The sequence below is a fragment of the Candoia aspera genome, chromosome 2 (assembly GCF_035149785.1).
Source record: "Candoia aspera isolate rCanAsp1 chromosome 2, rCanAsp1.hap2, whole genome shotgun sequence".
NCBI lineage: Eukaryota > Metazoa > Chordata > Lepidosauria > Squamata > Boidae > Candoia > Candoia aspera.
In genome coordinates, this window is record NC_086154.1 from 82,290,421 (window position 1) to 82,307,323 (window position 16,903).

Genomic DNA, 16,903 nt, shown 5'->3' on the forward strand with positions numbered 1-16,903 from the left:
GAGCAAAGAAAAAAAGGGAAACTTTAGGGAAAGAAAAGGGGTGCATGTATGTGGGGAGAGGGAAAAAGGAAGGAAGACATTTCACTACTGAAATAAGTTTGTGCTACTCCCATACTGGAGGGAAAGAAAGGCAGCAAAAGCGGATTTTCCAGACAGGACCGGCAGTCAAAATCGTATCTTGGCTCCAAGTGGCGCTTGGCTCCAAACTGCCTCTGCTTTGCAATGGAGGTCTTAGGAGTGCTCAGGGCACAGCCAGGCACTAACATGGGCTTTTCTCTGGCTATGATAGCTCTCTGTAAAGCAAGTGACATGAGGAAACTGGAGTATCAGCTGTCTTTATTCTCTTCCAAGCAGCCCAAAGCTAGGTCCCTTGTTACTTCCAAATATTTATTCTTTCTGTGGCCTAGTAAACATACCTGGTTACATCTCCCTCTTTCATCTCCTTTGAGCAAGCCTGATTCCTGGTATGTATGTATGTATGTATGTATGTATGTATGTATGTATGTATGTATGTATGTATCAGATTTGTCACTGCCCATCTCCTCCCACCAGAGGGACTCCTGTTATGATTCTTGGTATGTAGGAATCTTGGCAAGAATATGAAACTTTGCTTCCTTTCAGGATGTTTCATTTCCCAGTCCAGCCTGTCATCTGGGATCTTCTGATAGTCTCCCACCCAGGTACTAGCCAGATCTGACCCTGCTTGGCTTTTCCAGAAGAGGCAAGCTTGGGTAGGTATTGCTATTCAACACCTAACTATCGCTTTGTTGATGGTAACTATCTATAGGTAAATCAATTTCCCCCTTTCCTTTCCTTCAACCAGAGCTATGCCTGGGAATGTATTATATGCATCTTATGAAGTGAACTATGTTCCAGGAAAACTTAAGTGACATTAATGTTAACCTTTATGGTGTCACCAGATTCTGACTTCCCTGTAAAAGACTAATACGTTTACTGCTGTAGAAGCAATAAGGAAGGCTTTGGAACACAAGCAAGTGATATCAGCTCATTTGTTAGGCTAGGCTAGGCCATTCTTTCATTGTCAGTTTATTTGTAAGCTGTTTTTCTGCAGAATATAGTATCCAAAATGGCTTACAGTGTAAGAAATGAGAGGAGCAGTAGAGAGGAAAATTTAAATGTCAGCCTGTGAAAAACCAGTTGAAAAAGAGTTGCATATCAGGACTGAAATTCATCTGCAGCACAGGAAGAGAGGATTAAGCTTTCTCCCATCATACTATGGTCCAAGTACTGGTTGGGGCTCCTAAAGCTGGTTGAAAGTCCTAGCAGCAGAAATCCAGGTGGCCCATATAGTGTGGTGCTGATGGTGTTGAAGAGGGTGTCTAGATTCCAATTGTGGATTTCCCTTCTATTGGGGACTTATTGGTCTGAGATTATTTTCTGAAAATTCTGAGTGATATGATGTAATAATTTAACAGTTGACACTGAACCAGTAACCATTTCTAGAATTGTTTTATGTCTTAGCTTGCATTCCAACAATTCTTAAACATTCATTTCCCTGTGAGTCTCTGTGGAATTTTGAGAAGGGGACTAGTGCAACAGTCAGTGTCAAAAATCATTTGGATTAATTGGCCTTCATTTTCTGCAAGAGTGTAAGCTGGTCAGTAACTTTATTCATGTTGCTGGTTCCCACTGGTGTATATTTTATGTTTCAGTTGACATGCTCTGACAGCTGATCTCTTGAGGGAAGTAAAGGATGTGTTCTGCATTGTGCTAGGTAATAGTTATTCGTTGTCTGTGTGGAAATTCCCTTCAGATTTATGTTCTCTTGGGTCATTGTATCACTATCTATGGTGTGTTAAGACTGGAGAGTACCTGAGGCTGTTCCTTTTCATGCAAGCCAGATAAATAATGAAGGACATTATTGTGGAGAAAAATTATTTTTATGGCATCATTCTGACAACTCCCATTATACACATTATGTGTTGTTAGCATCTGTGTGTGAGGGGTAATTAAATGTATGCCTTTCTAATTAGAATCAGCATAAAAATCACGATAAACAGCTGTTTTGTTTGTACTGAGTGTTTTTTGCAATGGGAAAAGTGGCCATGAATTCCTCCCTCCCTCCCTCCCTATAATGCTTTCTGTCAACAAGCAGATCTTGATATTTTGGAGAACCCTCCCTCACCTCCCCTGCTCTAAAGGCTTAAATCTTTCTCTAAAATGAGAATAATTTGCTTTGTTTATTTTTTAATTTACAGATGGGAAATTACAAATTTCATCCAACCATTCTGTAGATAGTTAGTCCAGGAAAATGCCATGACATCAGAGTTTAATATGTTTTATTATACAGTAATATCATAAAGCATATTTAGAGAGAAAACAGGGCTCGTTGCCATTACTGTAAATGGGTACAGACATTTATTCCCCTTTTGCTGCCATTTTCAAGTTATTAAAAGTAGAATGGCAACTTGACATGGCTGTGGAGAGCTTTCTGAAAAGTGGCTTCTCATATCAACCCTAAATTAATTCTTTGTAGCCTTTCCATAAGAGAACTGATCCCAAATTGGCAATTTTGTTTGCATTTCTTTCTCTTTTTCTGAACTAACAATTGTTAAAAGAGGTTTTCTTGAATTGAGAAAATTTTAAATACTAAAGCAAATTAATGGAATTTGTGCTGATGTGGAATTTCCTTTATCGTTTTCAAATTTTCTTTCTGAAGTGTGAAGAAACGCATTCCCCCCTGCTTCCTTATTCTGGGAAATTCTTATTCTGCATTCTGTAGAATAGTATAATAGATTGCCTTCTAGTGGCAAAGAAAGAAAAATACCATTCTTAGAGGAACAGATTGTTGAAGCTGTACAGTATAGGCTGAATATTAAATTTGATATTGTCCTAATATATTCCCAGGGGTCGGTCTAGTCTGTTATTATTATGAAGTTTATTCAATATTCAAAGCCCAGGAGTTTAAAATTTGCCAAACCTGGGTTGTATATTACCAATTTGTATGGTTTAGCTGGGTCAGACCTAGTTGTACATGGAAGGGCAGATTACCTGGGGATCCTAGAGTTGTAGATCAGACTGGAAAGTTTTTTAAAAAAAAAACCTGGAAAAAGTCCAGAAAGCTTTATAGATATGTCCTTGAAGTCACTAGAATTTTGACATGAAGGAGACTTTATCTTTAATGCTCCATGATTAAATATATACTTTTGGGAATATTCCATGAACTAGATGAGGCTTCATACCCCACTCCCCCGTCCACTTAACGGCAATGATTAATGCCTGAGGTATAAGCCATATGTAGCCCTCCAAGTGTCTTAGCATAGCTTGCAGCAGGGGCCTTTGATTCTTCCCACTTCTTTGCACCTTTCTGACTCAGTGCAGTTGGAGCTGCTGGAAATGACGTTTCTGAAACAGCTCATTCCTGCTGGGCCCCTGCAAACGACATCTGTGGAAGTGATGACTGCAGCAATAGAGTTAATCAGGGCAGAACAAATAGGATCTCTCAAAGTGGAGAAGACGTAAGCAGTGTCTCTGAGTGTGCAGTCATGTATCTGTGTACGTATACAGATTGTGTGTGCATATGAGTACACATGGGTGGCTTCCAAGCCATCATCCAGCATCACATGTAGCCTCTGAGGCTGAATGTTCCCTAGTTTGCATAGGATTGCATTCCTGATCTCCCCCCCCCCCCAAACTTATCAGCACTCAGAATATTCAGGGGCTCAGTATAATAGAGGTTATTAAGACATACATTCTGCAAACCCTGGACTGCTGCCTCTTCATAAGCATCACGGAGTAAGTTTGGCATCCTTCACATGAGTCTCTTTCCACTTCTCTTTTCTCATGGAATGTGGCAATTGGATCCCTCCCAAATACTGACAGGGGTGAATGATGCTGTAGTAAATCCTTTTTGACAAAAAGTCCACATCGCATAATACAAACTATTGCTAAGCTTATGGAGTGGGCATGTATCGAAGAGGAAAAGATACAGCGTGCTCTGCAAAAAACTCAGTGGCAAGGGTTTAGCATACAGCTCTGGTAAAAGGAAACCAGTCTTTATGAAATTAACACTTACTTCCTTATTATTTTCAGAAGAGCAGAAAGCAGTAGTTTCTGAGTGGCAGGGTTGAACTCTGAATCTTCCATTTCAGGAAGGGTTGAGATTTTTGTTTGTTCGTTTGTTTTCTTTTTTTCCAACATGAACAATATAGAAGTGAAGTCTTTCTAAAGCTTTTGGACTGTTTGGGAATTCCCTGATTTGATATAGTAAGTTGATTATGTTGTTCCATTCAAATTAGGTTTATTGGATAACACCTGGTGGGAACAGAAGACCCAGTGTTCTAACTTGACTGACTGAAGTTAATATCAATTTGCTTTTTGCACAATTTCGGTTGGCCTACTCCTTGTGTTACAGATTCATTCTGCAGGGTTGCTTTGCTCTTTTTGGCAGATGTCACTAGAGAAACAGAAGTCATAGTGATAGCTCCATATCCATTTTGCCTTACCTTTTGAGACAAGGGGTTCCTGAAGGCTGTGCAATAAATGATTTGTCTGTAAGGTGAATTAATTTCTCGCAGGATGCTCATAACTTTTATTATTGTCAGCCCTTCGAGGTAGTCCAGACAGGAAATCAAAACCATGGGTACTAACACTTCCTTTATTGTAAAGTTACAGTAACAGAATCTTGCAAGTCTGAAAGCTCTTCCCCACAACCCTGCTTTTACTTTCCAGAAATACTAAGGAGGGTCCCTTCTGAGATGCCTTCTCCACCCCCATCCCGCCTTTGGACTCAGATTTCTCTTATCAGACCATTGTCTAGGCTGCGGATCTTCCTCCTGTCTCCCAAGGTTATTTTCACAGTCCATTACAAGTATTCACAATCAGCTCTTCGGTCATCTTCAAAGGAACTATGATTGAGAGGGCTAACAATTCTGTGCCAATTTCACAGCAGCAATCAGAGGTGAGGGATCAGAGCACTCTGTGAATGCCAGTTGACCAATGAACCAATTTTAATAGATTTTTCTCTGTTCCCTCTCCCCTCCCCTGCTGTAATGTGGCCCCTTACTTACGGGCACATACAATTTCAGAAACCATATTGTTCAACTCCCCACACCTTGCAGAAGAAAGTAACATAAAAGGACAGAGTCAAACGATCACCTCTCATTTTTGCAGATAACTCTTTTTTACATAATTTTTATTACAGCGTTTCACATAAGTAAAAGATGAACATGAAATTATATAGAGTGAAATTAAAGAAAGAAAGATAAAAGAAGAAGTAGAAAAAGAGTGCAGGTAGGAAAAAAAGAAAAGATAAAGAAGCAGCTTCCAAGCTTCTTTACAGTAGTTGCTAACAAATTCATTCTCTCTCTTCCCTCTTTAAAGTTGCAACATGGTTCTCTTCTTCCCACATTCAACCCTTTTAATCAGCAGATCCATTAATCACCAATTCATTTTTTTCCATTTTTAGCAAAAAGTCCATAAGAAGTTTCCAGTCTTTTATAAAAGTACTTGTTGTCTTATCCCTGATCAAACAGGTCAGTTTCGCCATTTCTGCAAGTTCTGCCATCTTCACAATCCAGTCCTCTGTTGTGGGTATTTCAGTATTTTTCCATCTTTGTGCATATAATAGTCTTGCTGCAGTTGCCATATGCAAAATCGGTCTTCCATAAGTCTTATCTAATTGCCTATCCGTAAGTCCCAAAGTTTTGCAGAGAACTCTTCATTACCCCACTTTCAATTTTGTACATGGGTGCCTGTGCGAACTCACTCTCCACTTCCTGTACGTGGATAGATGTAAGTGTGTGTGCACACACATACGCATCCCTTCCTCCCATTTGGGATGTGACCCTAAGAAACCGTTCTGTCAGGATTAATTTTCTTCAGTGCACATTGGTGTAATGAGACTACATTAAAAACTTTGCCAAGGTGGTTGGGCATGGATCACAGCAAATATTGATATCCTGAGGGTGAAGGCTGGAGTTTGCTATCCTTTTCTGTAGGTGCCTGGTACATGTTTTGTGCCTGCCATCGCAGCCTTCTTTGCAGAAAGCCTTTCTGAAAACTATGTGACATTTCAGTCCTGATAGCAAAAGAGCATTAAAAGAGCGTTCTTGCTATTATCTGGCAAAGTCACGTAGAATGTCTCAGCTCTTTGGCTTTCGTTGTTGAAAAGAACAATGGAGCAAAATGCAGTAACAACAAACTATATGGGTATGGTTGTGTTAGGACTGTTCAAATAGGAAAAAAGGATATATAGGAATAAATAACAGGCATAGTTGATTAAAACATTGCTTGCATCATGGGGCCTTCCTCCCTCTGCTCTGTTTCCTGTCCTTCCCCAGAAAATTACTAAAACCAGGGACTGGGAGTTGTGTGCATTTTCAAAGTTAACCAAGTACAGCAGCTTTAAATATTGTATTGTAAGGGTAGCCTTTATAGTAGGAGCTGCTACCAATTATGATTTAAAGTTGTTGGAACATTGAAGATTTGCCAGTAATGGAGCAAGTCTTTCAGTTTTGCTTTCTATGGCACAATGTCCACTTCCTGGGTTTATTAAAACTATTTTTTGAAAGATACTTATGGATCAGTATTTTTCCTTTCAGCAGAACCTTCATTGTTTTCTTTATGTCAAAGATTGCCCTGTGCCCTAGATGACTGAATGAAGGACATTACTACATGTTACTAGAATTTGTGATCAGTAGATCTGTAGTTTATTACTTTATCACTGAACAACTTTTATTCTTTTGACAGATTTGTCTTCAGCAAAACGGAAATTTGCAGACTCCTTGAATGATTTCAAATTTCACTGTATAGGCGATGCAGAAACAGATGATGAAATATGTATAGGTAAGCGCATAGGCTTTGATTTGTACAAATGAGCTAATTCAGTGGCTTAAACTGGAGGAATGCAGATAAGAATGAAGTGGAACATACATACTTACAGTAGTCAACAAAGATGAGCCTGTAACTTATTGGTCAGCTTTTGTAAAAACTGAAAAGGATTTATTTATTTACTTATTACATTTGTATGCAGCACACTCCCTTAATGGCTCTTGGTGGCTTACAGATACATTTAAACCAACAGAAATACAATTAAAACAAACATTAAAGTAATAGAACAAAATGTTTTAAAACTGTGAAAAAGTTTAATTAATTTAAATAAAAACCCTTGGTAGGCAAGTATGTTTTGGGCCTAAAATAATAATAAGAAGGGGCTCCTTTAAGTCCAATGACAGTTATTTCCACAACTTTGGCCAAGCATGGAAAAAACAGCATTAGTAGTAGATGTCAAATATATACATAGTAGGACCCACAAAAGATGCTCTGTTGGTGATCTAGCTGGATAGACTAGGTAACTACATGGTCCTGTAAGGATCTTGATGTTAAGCGAGGTAAGGTGTTCAAAGAAGTTTTAGGATGGGAGTTGTATGGGGCCATTCATCTCCAGTGCTACTCTGCATTCTGAGTCAGCTGCAATGTATAAACCGTTTTCAAGGGCCATCTCATGTAGACTGCATTACAATAATCCAATTTTATACTACCATGAGTCACTAAAACCAAGTCTCTGTGCTCCAGGTAGGAATACAGTTGGTGTATCATTTGAAGCTGATAAAAGGTCCTCCTTGCCTCTGATGTTTTGTGGCTATCCCTCATCAATGCTGACTCCAGGGGGACCTCCAACCTCATAAAGAGGAATGCAACCCTATCCAGAATAGGTGTTTCTCCTTAATCCTGAAACCAGCCCCAGATACAGTAACAACTCCATGTTCAATTTCATTTTGCCCTCTCACATTCAGTCCCTTCCAGTTTGTAGACATTCAGAGGCCCCAGGAATGAAGAAGTATATTATTGTATCATAAGCATATTGATTACTAACTTCAAACCTATATATGATCCTTCTCAGTGGCTTCATACAGATGTTAAATATCATGAGAAACAAATCCTTGCAGGACACTCCAATATAACTCCCATGGGATTGATCAGGGGTTTCCCAGTATCTGTTCTTAATAACTCCTGAGCTATAGGAATCATTGCAAGTAGCACCTCTGTCCCCCAACTCTCTCAAGTGTTCCAAACAAATGGTCACCAGTGTCAGAAGTCACTGAGAGATCTTGTAATGTAAATAGGATTGCAGCTCCTCATGTTCTCTTGTTACAGATCATCTATCAGAGTGGCCAGGGTTGTCTATGTCAGATCCAGGTCCAAACCCATTTCAAAAAATATCAGAATAATCTGTTTCATGTAAGATTTCCTGGAGCTACCGTGCCACTGTCTTCTCTACCAGCTTGGCTAAATATGAAAACTGGACATTGGTTGTTAAAATTGGCCAGGCCCAAAGATGGTTTCCTATGCAAAGGCTTGACCACTGCTTCCTTTAAGGGGATTGGAAACTGAAGAAGAGAATGTTAATAAACTCAGAGACAAAGTCTTTAGAGGCTTACAAATCAAGCCATGGAGTGATCTAATATACATGTAGGGTCACAAACAGTTCCAAGAACTTTATCCACTTTCTCAGAAGACAAATGACCAAACAAAACTCAAAATGAATGTTATTTATTTGCCCCTAAAGATTTTGTTTAGGACCAGATGCATTTCTTTTAGTTTATCTACTTGGACCTATCTGTAAATACATGTTGAAGATAAAAATGTTTCATCTGAAAGTCCAGACTATCTTTTATGGATAATCTTCTCTGTTGATTATCAAACCAAACTGAAAATGGAAAGAAGAAATGGCTTGTTTGCCTACTACATGAGCCAAGATTAGCTTTTGGGGGACGAGGTTGCTATGTCCCATTTGTCATCCATTTCCATTGTTTCTTATCACACACAAAAAAACCCTGCATTTTATTTGTTGAGAAATATGGAAAAGAAAATAAATGTCTACAGGAATGCCTTAGTGCCACACTTTTTAAAGAGGCTTTGTTTTTATATAGGCAGTGTCAAATGGGCTGATCATAGTTCAGCACACATGAAGTGTATGCTCTGGAAAGATCACTAATTTTGGGGGCTGTGCAATGCTTTGGATTCTGTTATAGTTTTGATTGTCAGGTGGTGCTGTTGTCTTCTCAGCTTTGTGGATACAAACAAACATATATGCATATAAAGCATACACTTAAAGTTAAAATTACAGTGTTGATAACATTATATAAAGAGAAACCTTGCTTCTATGAACTACCATTTAAGCAGTGCATATTGCAGTGATGAAAAATACTCTTACTGATTTTTTAAGAAATTCACATTATGGCCCTGTAATGTTACAGTTCTCTGTTCCTCTAATGCCTGTCTAAATATAAATAAATGAAGACTATCAGCCTCTTGACAAAGACAGTGGTGACTGGATTAAGGTTTTTTTTTATGTTTTATATTTTTATGTGTTTATCCATTCATCTCCTCTAAACATATAGTTTAGGTATATGAATGTGTAGGGTATATGTGTATGTGTATATGTATGATATATTTCTCCATGTGTGTGTGCATCTATATATTTGTGCATTTAGGTGTGTTTAGCTAGCTACCTATCCAGAATTTCTAAGTGTGATTGAAAGATAACTTAGCAAAATTAAAGTTTTCACAATTGGATGTCAAATATGTTGCCCTACTACAAAGGATGCCTCTTAAAAAGATAGACAGGTAACAGAAAGAGCAGTGCTTGGGAGAGAACAGAGAGAACATAAAAAGCACAATGCCCTCAAACAGCATGGAAACAAATGACAGAGAATGAAAACAAACAATAATATGGAAATGCTACTTAAACTTTGGTTCTTCAATAGGACACACTTTCCTTGTTTCTGGAAGATTATAAAGGTCAAGGTAGAACTAGGCCAAACAATCCATTACCTGGTCTCATAACAGTTTGTTTTGTCTTCCTAGGTCAAATACTTAGCACTTTTGGGGCAAGAAAGCTAACCTTTTCTTTCACAGTATTCAATAATCTTGATTGTCTTCCTTTTGTTCCTCATAGCAAAATCCCTGCAAGAATTTGCTACTGTTCTAAGGAATCTAGAAGATGAGCGCATACGCATGGTAAGAACCTTGCCTCGTTTTAGATATAATACCTGGGACAGGAGTAGAAGATAAATTTATAATGAGTGCTTGGGAAATACTTCAGGGTAAAGTGTGAGAAAAACCTTTTGGAGATTATAGGAGTCATGTAAATATTTGTTCTCTCTTCTTAATGTACATGAGTGCCATCCTGGGTTCTAGGAAGCAGTGTCCCAGGGGCTGTAGGATAGATTAGCTTTTCTCTCTCCCTGACTTTAAAGGGAGAAAATAAAACACTCTCTGAAAGTTTGGTCTCTGAAAGTTTCCCTTTATCAGAAATTTTTCCAATGAAAAGCCTCAAGAGGAGCAAGGTATTGAGTAGGTGGGATAGGACACCATACCACCAAACACCATTAATATTTAGATTTGCTCTCAATGGGAGGATTTTTTTAAAGAAAGGGCAGTAAGCAGTACTATCCATATGTTTCTTTCCTGTCAATCTTCTGGTAATTGGTCTTTGGAATAGTCAGAATCATGGTCTGCATGTGTGCTATGATTAGAAAAAGTTGTTGCTTTAATTTACACAGTATGATGTGGAAGAACCTTCCCAACTTGTTACAAGCTTTGATATATGTTGGCCATGAGAAGAAATCATGGGCAATTTTTGTGGCGCTCTTGCCTGTTTTGGCCAGTGGCCATGGTATAGCTCAACGAATTGTCAACTTCTCTGCCTAAAAGAATAGCAATATTCATCCCTAGGGAGTAAGTCTTGGCAGCCTAATAGGGATAGCAAACCACAGTGAACTGCCTGCCACTGAATCTATTTGGTCTTGCACTCAGAGAACAAAGACTGTATTATGCAGTCCAGCTTGTTTAGGCATTTTTGCTCCCAGCTGGATTAAAGTTTCCCTGATAGCATCACATATAAAAGGGACTATAGATTTAGGTCATAAAATCCTAGAATTGAAGGTGGCCTTGGAGGTCTCCTAGTCCAACCCCCTGCCCAGTGCAGGAATCCTCATACCAGCCTGGACAAACAGCCATCCAATCTTTTCTCGAAACCTCCAGTGATGGAATACCCACGACTCGAGAGGCAAGCTCTTCCACTGCTTAATAGCTCTCACAGTTAGGAAATTCCTTATCTCAATTTTGGATCTCCCTCTGTAAAGCTTCCGCCCAATGGTTCTAGTCTTACCCTCAGGCACTAAGGAGAATAAATCTATTTCTTTTTCCTGTGAATAGGAAAATTATATCCCTTCATATATTGAAAGACTGCTGTCATGTCTTCCCTTAGCCTTCTCTTCTTTAGGCTGACATACCAAGTTCCCTTAGCTGCCTTTTGTAAAATTTAGCCTCCAAGCCCGTTATCATCTTTGTCGCTCTTCTCCACACTTTTTCCAGTTCCTCGGTGTTCTCTTTGTACCATGGTAACCAAAACTGGACATAGTATTTCAGGCACAGTCTGGCCAGTGCAGCATAGAGTGGTACTTTCACTTCCCGTGATCTTAATACAGCCCAGTATAACACTGGCTCTTTTGGAAGCCACAGCCCACTGCTGGCTCATGCTTAATGTGTGGCTACCAAGATACCCCGATCCTTCTTTCAAGTACTACTGCTGAGTTAGGCACCACTTAACATGGATCTGTGCATCTGGTTTTTCCTAGCTAAGATGAAATGTGCAGACGGTGTTCATGTTTCCTATCTCGATGTATCTTCCCAGTAATTCAGAAATAAAAATTGTCTTACACACATATCCATCATGTGGGGTTATTTTCAGACATACTAACCTGTTTAAAGCTAGAACCCATTTTTGCTGCTGTTTATGATTTCACTGAGCAAAAGCTGATGCAAAGGCTTGTTGTTGTAAAAAAACCAGCCAATAGTGTGATAAATTTAAGAGTAGAAGAGCTAAAATCCAGAACTATCTAAAGCCAAATTCATAGCAGGAGAGGAAAAAGCTTTATTTATTTTAGAATTTCGCCTCCCTCCCAAAAAGTGTTAACCAAATATTAAATATATATATTAAAGCGGGGGGGGGGGGGGAGAGACAACTTAGTTTCCTAGATACAGCATTATATAAGTGAGCTTTATAAGTAGCTATCTTCTCACTAGAACTGAGTGTGCAAAATGGCCATTTATTTATTTAACTTATATCCCACTGTTACATTGGGAAACTCAAGGCAGTGTACTTCATGCTCCCTCCTCTTATTTTCCCCACAACAACCACCTTGTGAGGTGGGTTGGGCTGAGAGAGAGTGACTGTCCCAGAGGCACCCAGCACTAAATTTGTGAGCAGAGAATTTGGATGAACAATTTTTCCAAATTCTTGCAGGGGGAAGAGAATTTCTCCAACAATTTGTAAAAGACAAGACTCTCTCTTAGCTGTTCCTCTCATGGAGACTCATCCTCAGACAGTAAGGAGGAACCAGCAGAGAACTTGGATACTGATGGGGGCCAAGAGAAGAAGAACTGGCCTGGCTGCCAGATACCTGCTGTCCTAGATTCTGATAGGGACTCCTATGCACACTTGTGAAGTCTGCAAGAATAATGGTGACTCAAGTGAAGAGCTAAAGGCTCCTCTGGAATGATCTACTCAAGAGTTTTTGTTGTGTTTTAGTAGACCGCCACTTTGAACTAAGATGGTGTAATTGAATGGGGTTGCACTGCCCCAAACAGACCCTGTGCGAAATGGGGGTCCTCCTAGACTCACGATTCCTGCTTGATGAGCAGGTAGAAGTCATGGCTAGGAGGGCCTTTGCACAACTCTGTATTGTGCACCAGTTGCACCCATTCCTAGATTGGGGGCCCTACTCATGATCACTCATGCCCTAGACAGCTCCCGGTTCAATTATTGTAATGCACTCTATATGGGGCTGCCCTTGAAGAATATCTGGAAACTTCTGGTGCAAAATGCAGCAATATGGGTGAGCTGCATTGGTTACCCATTTGTTCCTCGGTCCAATTCAAGGTGCTGGATTTGACCTTTAAAGCCCTGTATGGCATGGGACCAGGCTATCTGAGGGGTCGCTTCTCCCCGATTACATCTGCCTGTCTCACCAGATTCAGCAGAGAGGCCATGTTACGGGTTCTGTTGTCTAGGGAGCTACACTTGGGCCATAGGCGATGGGCCTTTTCTGCTGTGGCACCTGCATTGTGGAATATCCTTCTCCCTGAGGTGCATCTGGCTCCATCACTTTTGACCTTCGGAAGGTCCCTCAAGATCTGGTTATGCCAGCAGGCCTGGGGATTCCAGGGGACTGGTGAACTAGTGAGGTGGCTCCCTTATTATTAATATCCCTTCGCCTATTTCTTCTTCTTCTTAGTTTTGCATTCATTTATTTATTTATTAAACAGATTTATAAGGCTGCCCAACTCACTCACGGTTTATAGTTTTTAATCTTTTTTAATAATAATGATAATTGTTTTAGGTATTTATCAACTGTTTTAGCTTTGTTGCATTCCGCCCAGATTCACTTGTTTTGTGAGATAGGCAGCTATATAAATTTGACCAATAAAATTCATTCATTCATTCATATCGTTTAGGGAAGGCTTGAAGCCTGGGATATTAAACTAGTTGTTCAGAGATGGCCCAGGACTGGAATCAAAATCTTCACCCTGTGTTCCCTAGAAATACTTGAGCTAGTTTGTATCTTGACCATACCCTTTTCTTGGTTTAAAATTCTTTTGCTTCTTCTCTTATCTCTTGGGGCTATGAATAGATCCTGTCTGTGCTTCACACTCTGGCTGGCTGTTGTTTAGCCAGAAGGAAAGTTTAGCAAGTCTGTCTGCCTGCCAAGTGTGGTGATTTCTTTGTGGGAACAGGACAAACCTGACGGTAGTATAAGTATGAAAAAAAAAACAATTGGAGGAATTCCCTTATGATGTCTTCCTTTGGGATTTAATTGAAACATGGGAAGCCAGGGATGCTACAAAATCCTGCAGAGATTGAAGTACAATGACAGACAGAAAATTCACACACAGCACTTGTAACTGAGTGCAAGAGCATCCTATTCAGCTTTTGAAAATGTTTCTGCAGTTCTGCTCTCTGTGAATGAATTTCTACGGCTAATTTTCCCCCTCCAATTGAATGAGAACTGGTTTTAAAAAATGCAGGAGAATTTCTCTGCCTGGCACTACTCTTGGCTGTTCAAGCATCCATATCAGTCTTCCGTTATCTTTAAGATACTTCGGTCTCAAAAGGTACAGATAAAGCTCCATTAAAACAAAAACTTTCAACCAGACACTTCTTGCCTCCTGTGATCCCTGACTTCGTAACTTAGAATGCTTTGAATAAGGGAGTCTACAGAAGTAACGAAAGGTTTTATAGTGAAGATTAGAAAAGCTGAACAGTGTTTACAAAGTTTTAGAGATTGAATTGTGTTTAGCCATTGTTTTACTTTGTTTGGTGATTGCCTTCACTACATATATTTCCAGCCTATGATTCACATGCTTTTGGAAATCTACAAAGATAGAGCACAGTCTGAAGCATGGAAGTTAGAATTACAGTGTTATATTAAAACACTGAAATCTCACAAGCTTAGGGAATCTCAAGAGATCATGGCTATTTTTGAAATCTATAAAATTTTGGGGCTTTGTAGATGCCAACTGAAAGGGCCTTGAACCCATTTATTTCTTTGGTTTGTATAGCTGTCCAGTTGACATTTGATCCTGGGTGGCAAATAAGTTTAAAAAAAGCAATACAAATGTCAACAAAACCCAAAACATATAACATCTGAGGCAGCACACACATCCACATGAATAACCCCCTGAACATGGACTTCTTTAACTTCCTGGCCCAGTGCCCAGGAAAAAAGCCAAGTTTTTAATCCCTATGAAAATCCATTGGGATTGGGGCTATGAATGTTCCACAGAGTTAGCAGTCCACATGGCACAGCCCCAGGCACCATCACATTGTTATCGTAACCCACCTAAAGGAAGACATTGGGAACTACTGCATTCCATCACTTTATATGTTTGTAAGTTTAAAAAAATAACATTTACTTCCATTGGAGCTCAACTCCTGGAGACTTCATGGATGTGTTTTGACAACAGATAGAAGCAGCTTCCCGTTGCCTTCTTCTGGGATGCTTTTTCAACTTCCCAGCCTAGTCTATAGTCATAATATTCTGTAGAACTTTCCCATCCAAATATTATCCAGGCCTGACCCTGTTTAGTTTCCAGACCCAGAAAAGGGAAAAGTTATGTACCAGCAATGTACTCAGTAGAAGCAACCAGCCATTTTCTGAGACTCTTCAATGCCACAACTTTATTTTTTATTTTTTAAAGAAGCTGTGTAAATAACTACTGTTCTTGAATTGTTCAGCCTTCAAATATTGTATGTCAACATCAGTTGTTTTTGTAAAATTGAAATCAGGGGATCCCTAATTATATAGTGTGTAAAATTCTGAATCATACGGATCTTCTAGGAAGAAAACAAATCTGTCATGTCTAGAGGGAATTAGATTTAGTAAAGCATAAGCATTTCTTTTCCTCTTCCTTGGCAGATTGAGAATGCTAGTGAAGTCCTAATCACACCTTTGGAGAAATTTCGAAAAGAGCAAATTGGTGCTGCTAAGGTAGGTGGCAAATTTAGTAATGTTTTCTTATCTCCTTGTGAGGGTTCTTTGTTTTCCAAGAACTGGACACACCATGGCATAGCAAATCTGTACACAATGCTTTATTGCAGCACACACCTTCCCCAACAACAGGCTATTATTCTGAGTCAACTCCACACATCTAGGACTTGCAAGGTGCTGTTGCCCCATAAATACATCTTTAATACTCAGTCCTTTATACTGAGTCTTTTAATGAATCTTTTAATACTCATTTCAAACAAAAGTCTCAAAGTCTATAAGGTAGCATGCTACCTTTGCCTTTTTCCAAAAGTTCCTGCACTAGCTGGGTTGAGGTGCTGTCTCAGTGTGGTTGTTCCTCTTCTAGTTGCTACTGAGCTCCCGGCAAAGCTCCAAGCTCCAGGCAGGGCTCCCACCAGGATATGCTGCTCACCATAACTTGTGGTCCTGGCAGTTGAATGATAGCCCTCTTGCCTGCTTGTAATAGCTGCCAATCTCCAGACGTCGCCTCCACTTCCCTGTCTGCATGCCATTTGCTTACCATCTTTCCTCCTACACCTTTTCCACTCTGCCTTAGTGTTTGCAAGCTAAGGGCCTGGGTGGGGGGAGGCTGCCTCTGGACGTTGGCATGTCCTTGAAAACGCCAGGATGTGGCCCAATTATCACAGGGAGCTGGAATGCTGGTTTGGATGCTTGTGAGTAACATTGTGGGTTAATGAATGAGGGGAATGGGTTGAGAAGTGTTTCTGCCTGGCTGCAGCTACCTTTCCCAACTTCAATCCCTCACATTCCTTGGGGGAGATTTGAAAAATACACTTGATGTATTGTTTGGATGATCTGTGTGAATCGATTTAACATGGCAGTTGCTTCTTTTTGTCAGATTCTAAATAACCTTTCTTGGCAACTCTCTTCTAGTCTTCTTCAACAACAGTCAAAAGAGGTGTGTTTGATGGTTGTCTTGCATATTTTAATTGAGAGATTTATTGTAATTGAGCAATTTTATATACTGTAGTATATAGATGGTAGCAGATGTTGCATAAGAATCTAATCACACTTGTTTTGATGTACCAGATCTAGTTAGGGTTGGAAAGACTTCAGAAGACAAAAGCTCATTTAGTCAACCATTCCATTCCCATGTTAGGCAAACCAAATGCTTATGAGTTTGTGGCCATGAAATTAATGAGGTTAATATGTGAGCAGAAGCATACAAGGAATGTGCTATTAGAAATTGTTGATCAACCTATTTCTATTTTTCAGATATCATAGGTGAAAATCATAAAAAATGCAGAGGAGTGTAAGCATATTTGTGGGGAAGGGAATATGTTTCTTTTGCCAAGGCGAGGATTGACACATCACATAGTAGCTTTGGAACTAGAGAGATTCCTAAT

General features: G+C 39.6%; 1 protein-coding gene across 2 annotated transcripts in view; it reads left to right on the forward strand.

Moving 5' to 3' along the window:
- Positions 1 to 16,903, forward strand: part of ARHGAP26 (Rho GTPase activating protein 26) — a 258,395-nt gene that overhangs the window by 64,679 nt on the left and 176,813 nt on the right. For both annotated transcript variants that reach the window (XM_063292357.1, XM_063292358.1), the window contains exons 2-4: positions 6,712 to 6,807; positions 9,923 to 9,984; positions 15,447 to 15,518. In XM_063292357.1, coding sequence (XP_063148427.1) covers positions 6,712 to 6,807; positions 9,923 to 9,984; positions 15,447 to 15,518 — 230 coding nt within the window. The remainder of the gene's footprint in view (positions 1 to 6,711; positions 6,808 to 9,922; positions 9,985 to 15,446; positions 15,519 to 16,903) is intronic.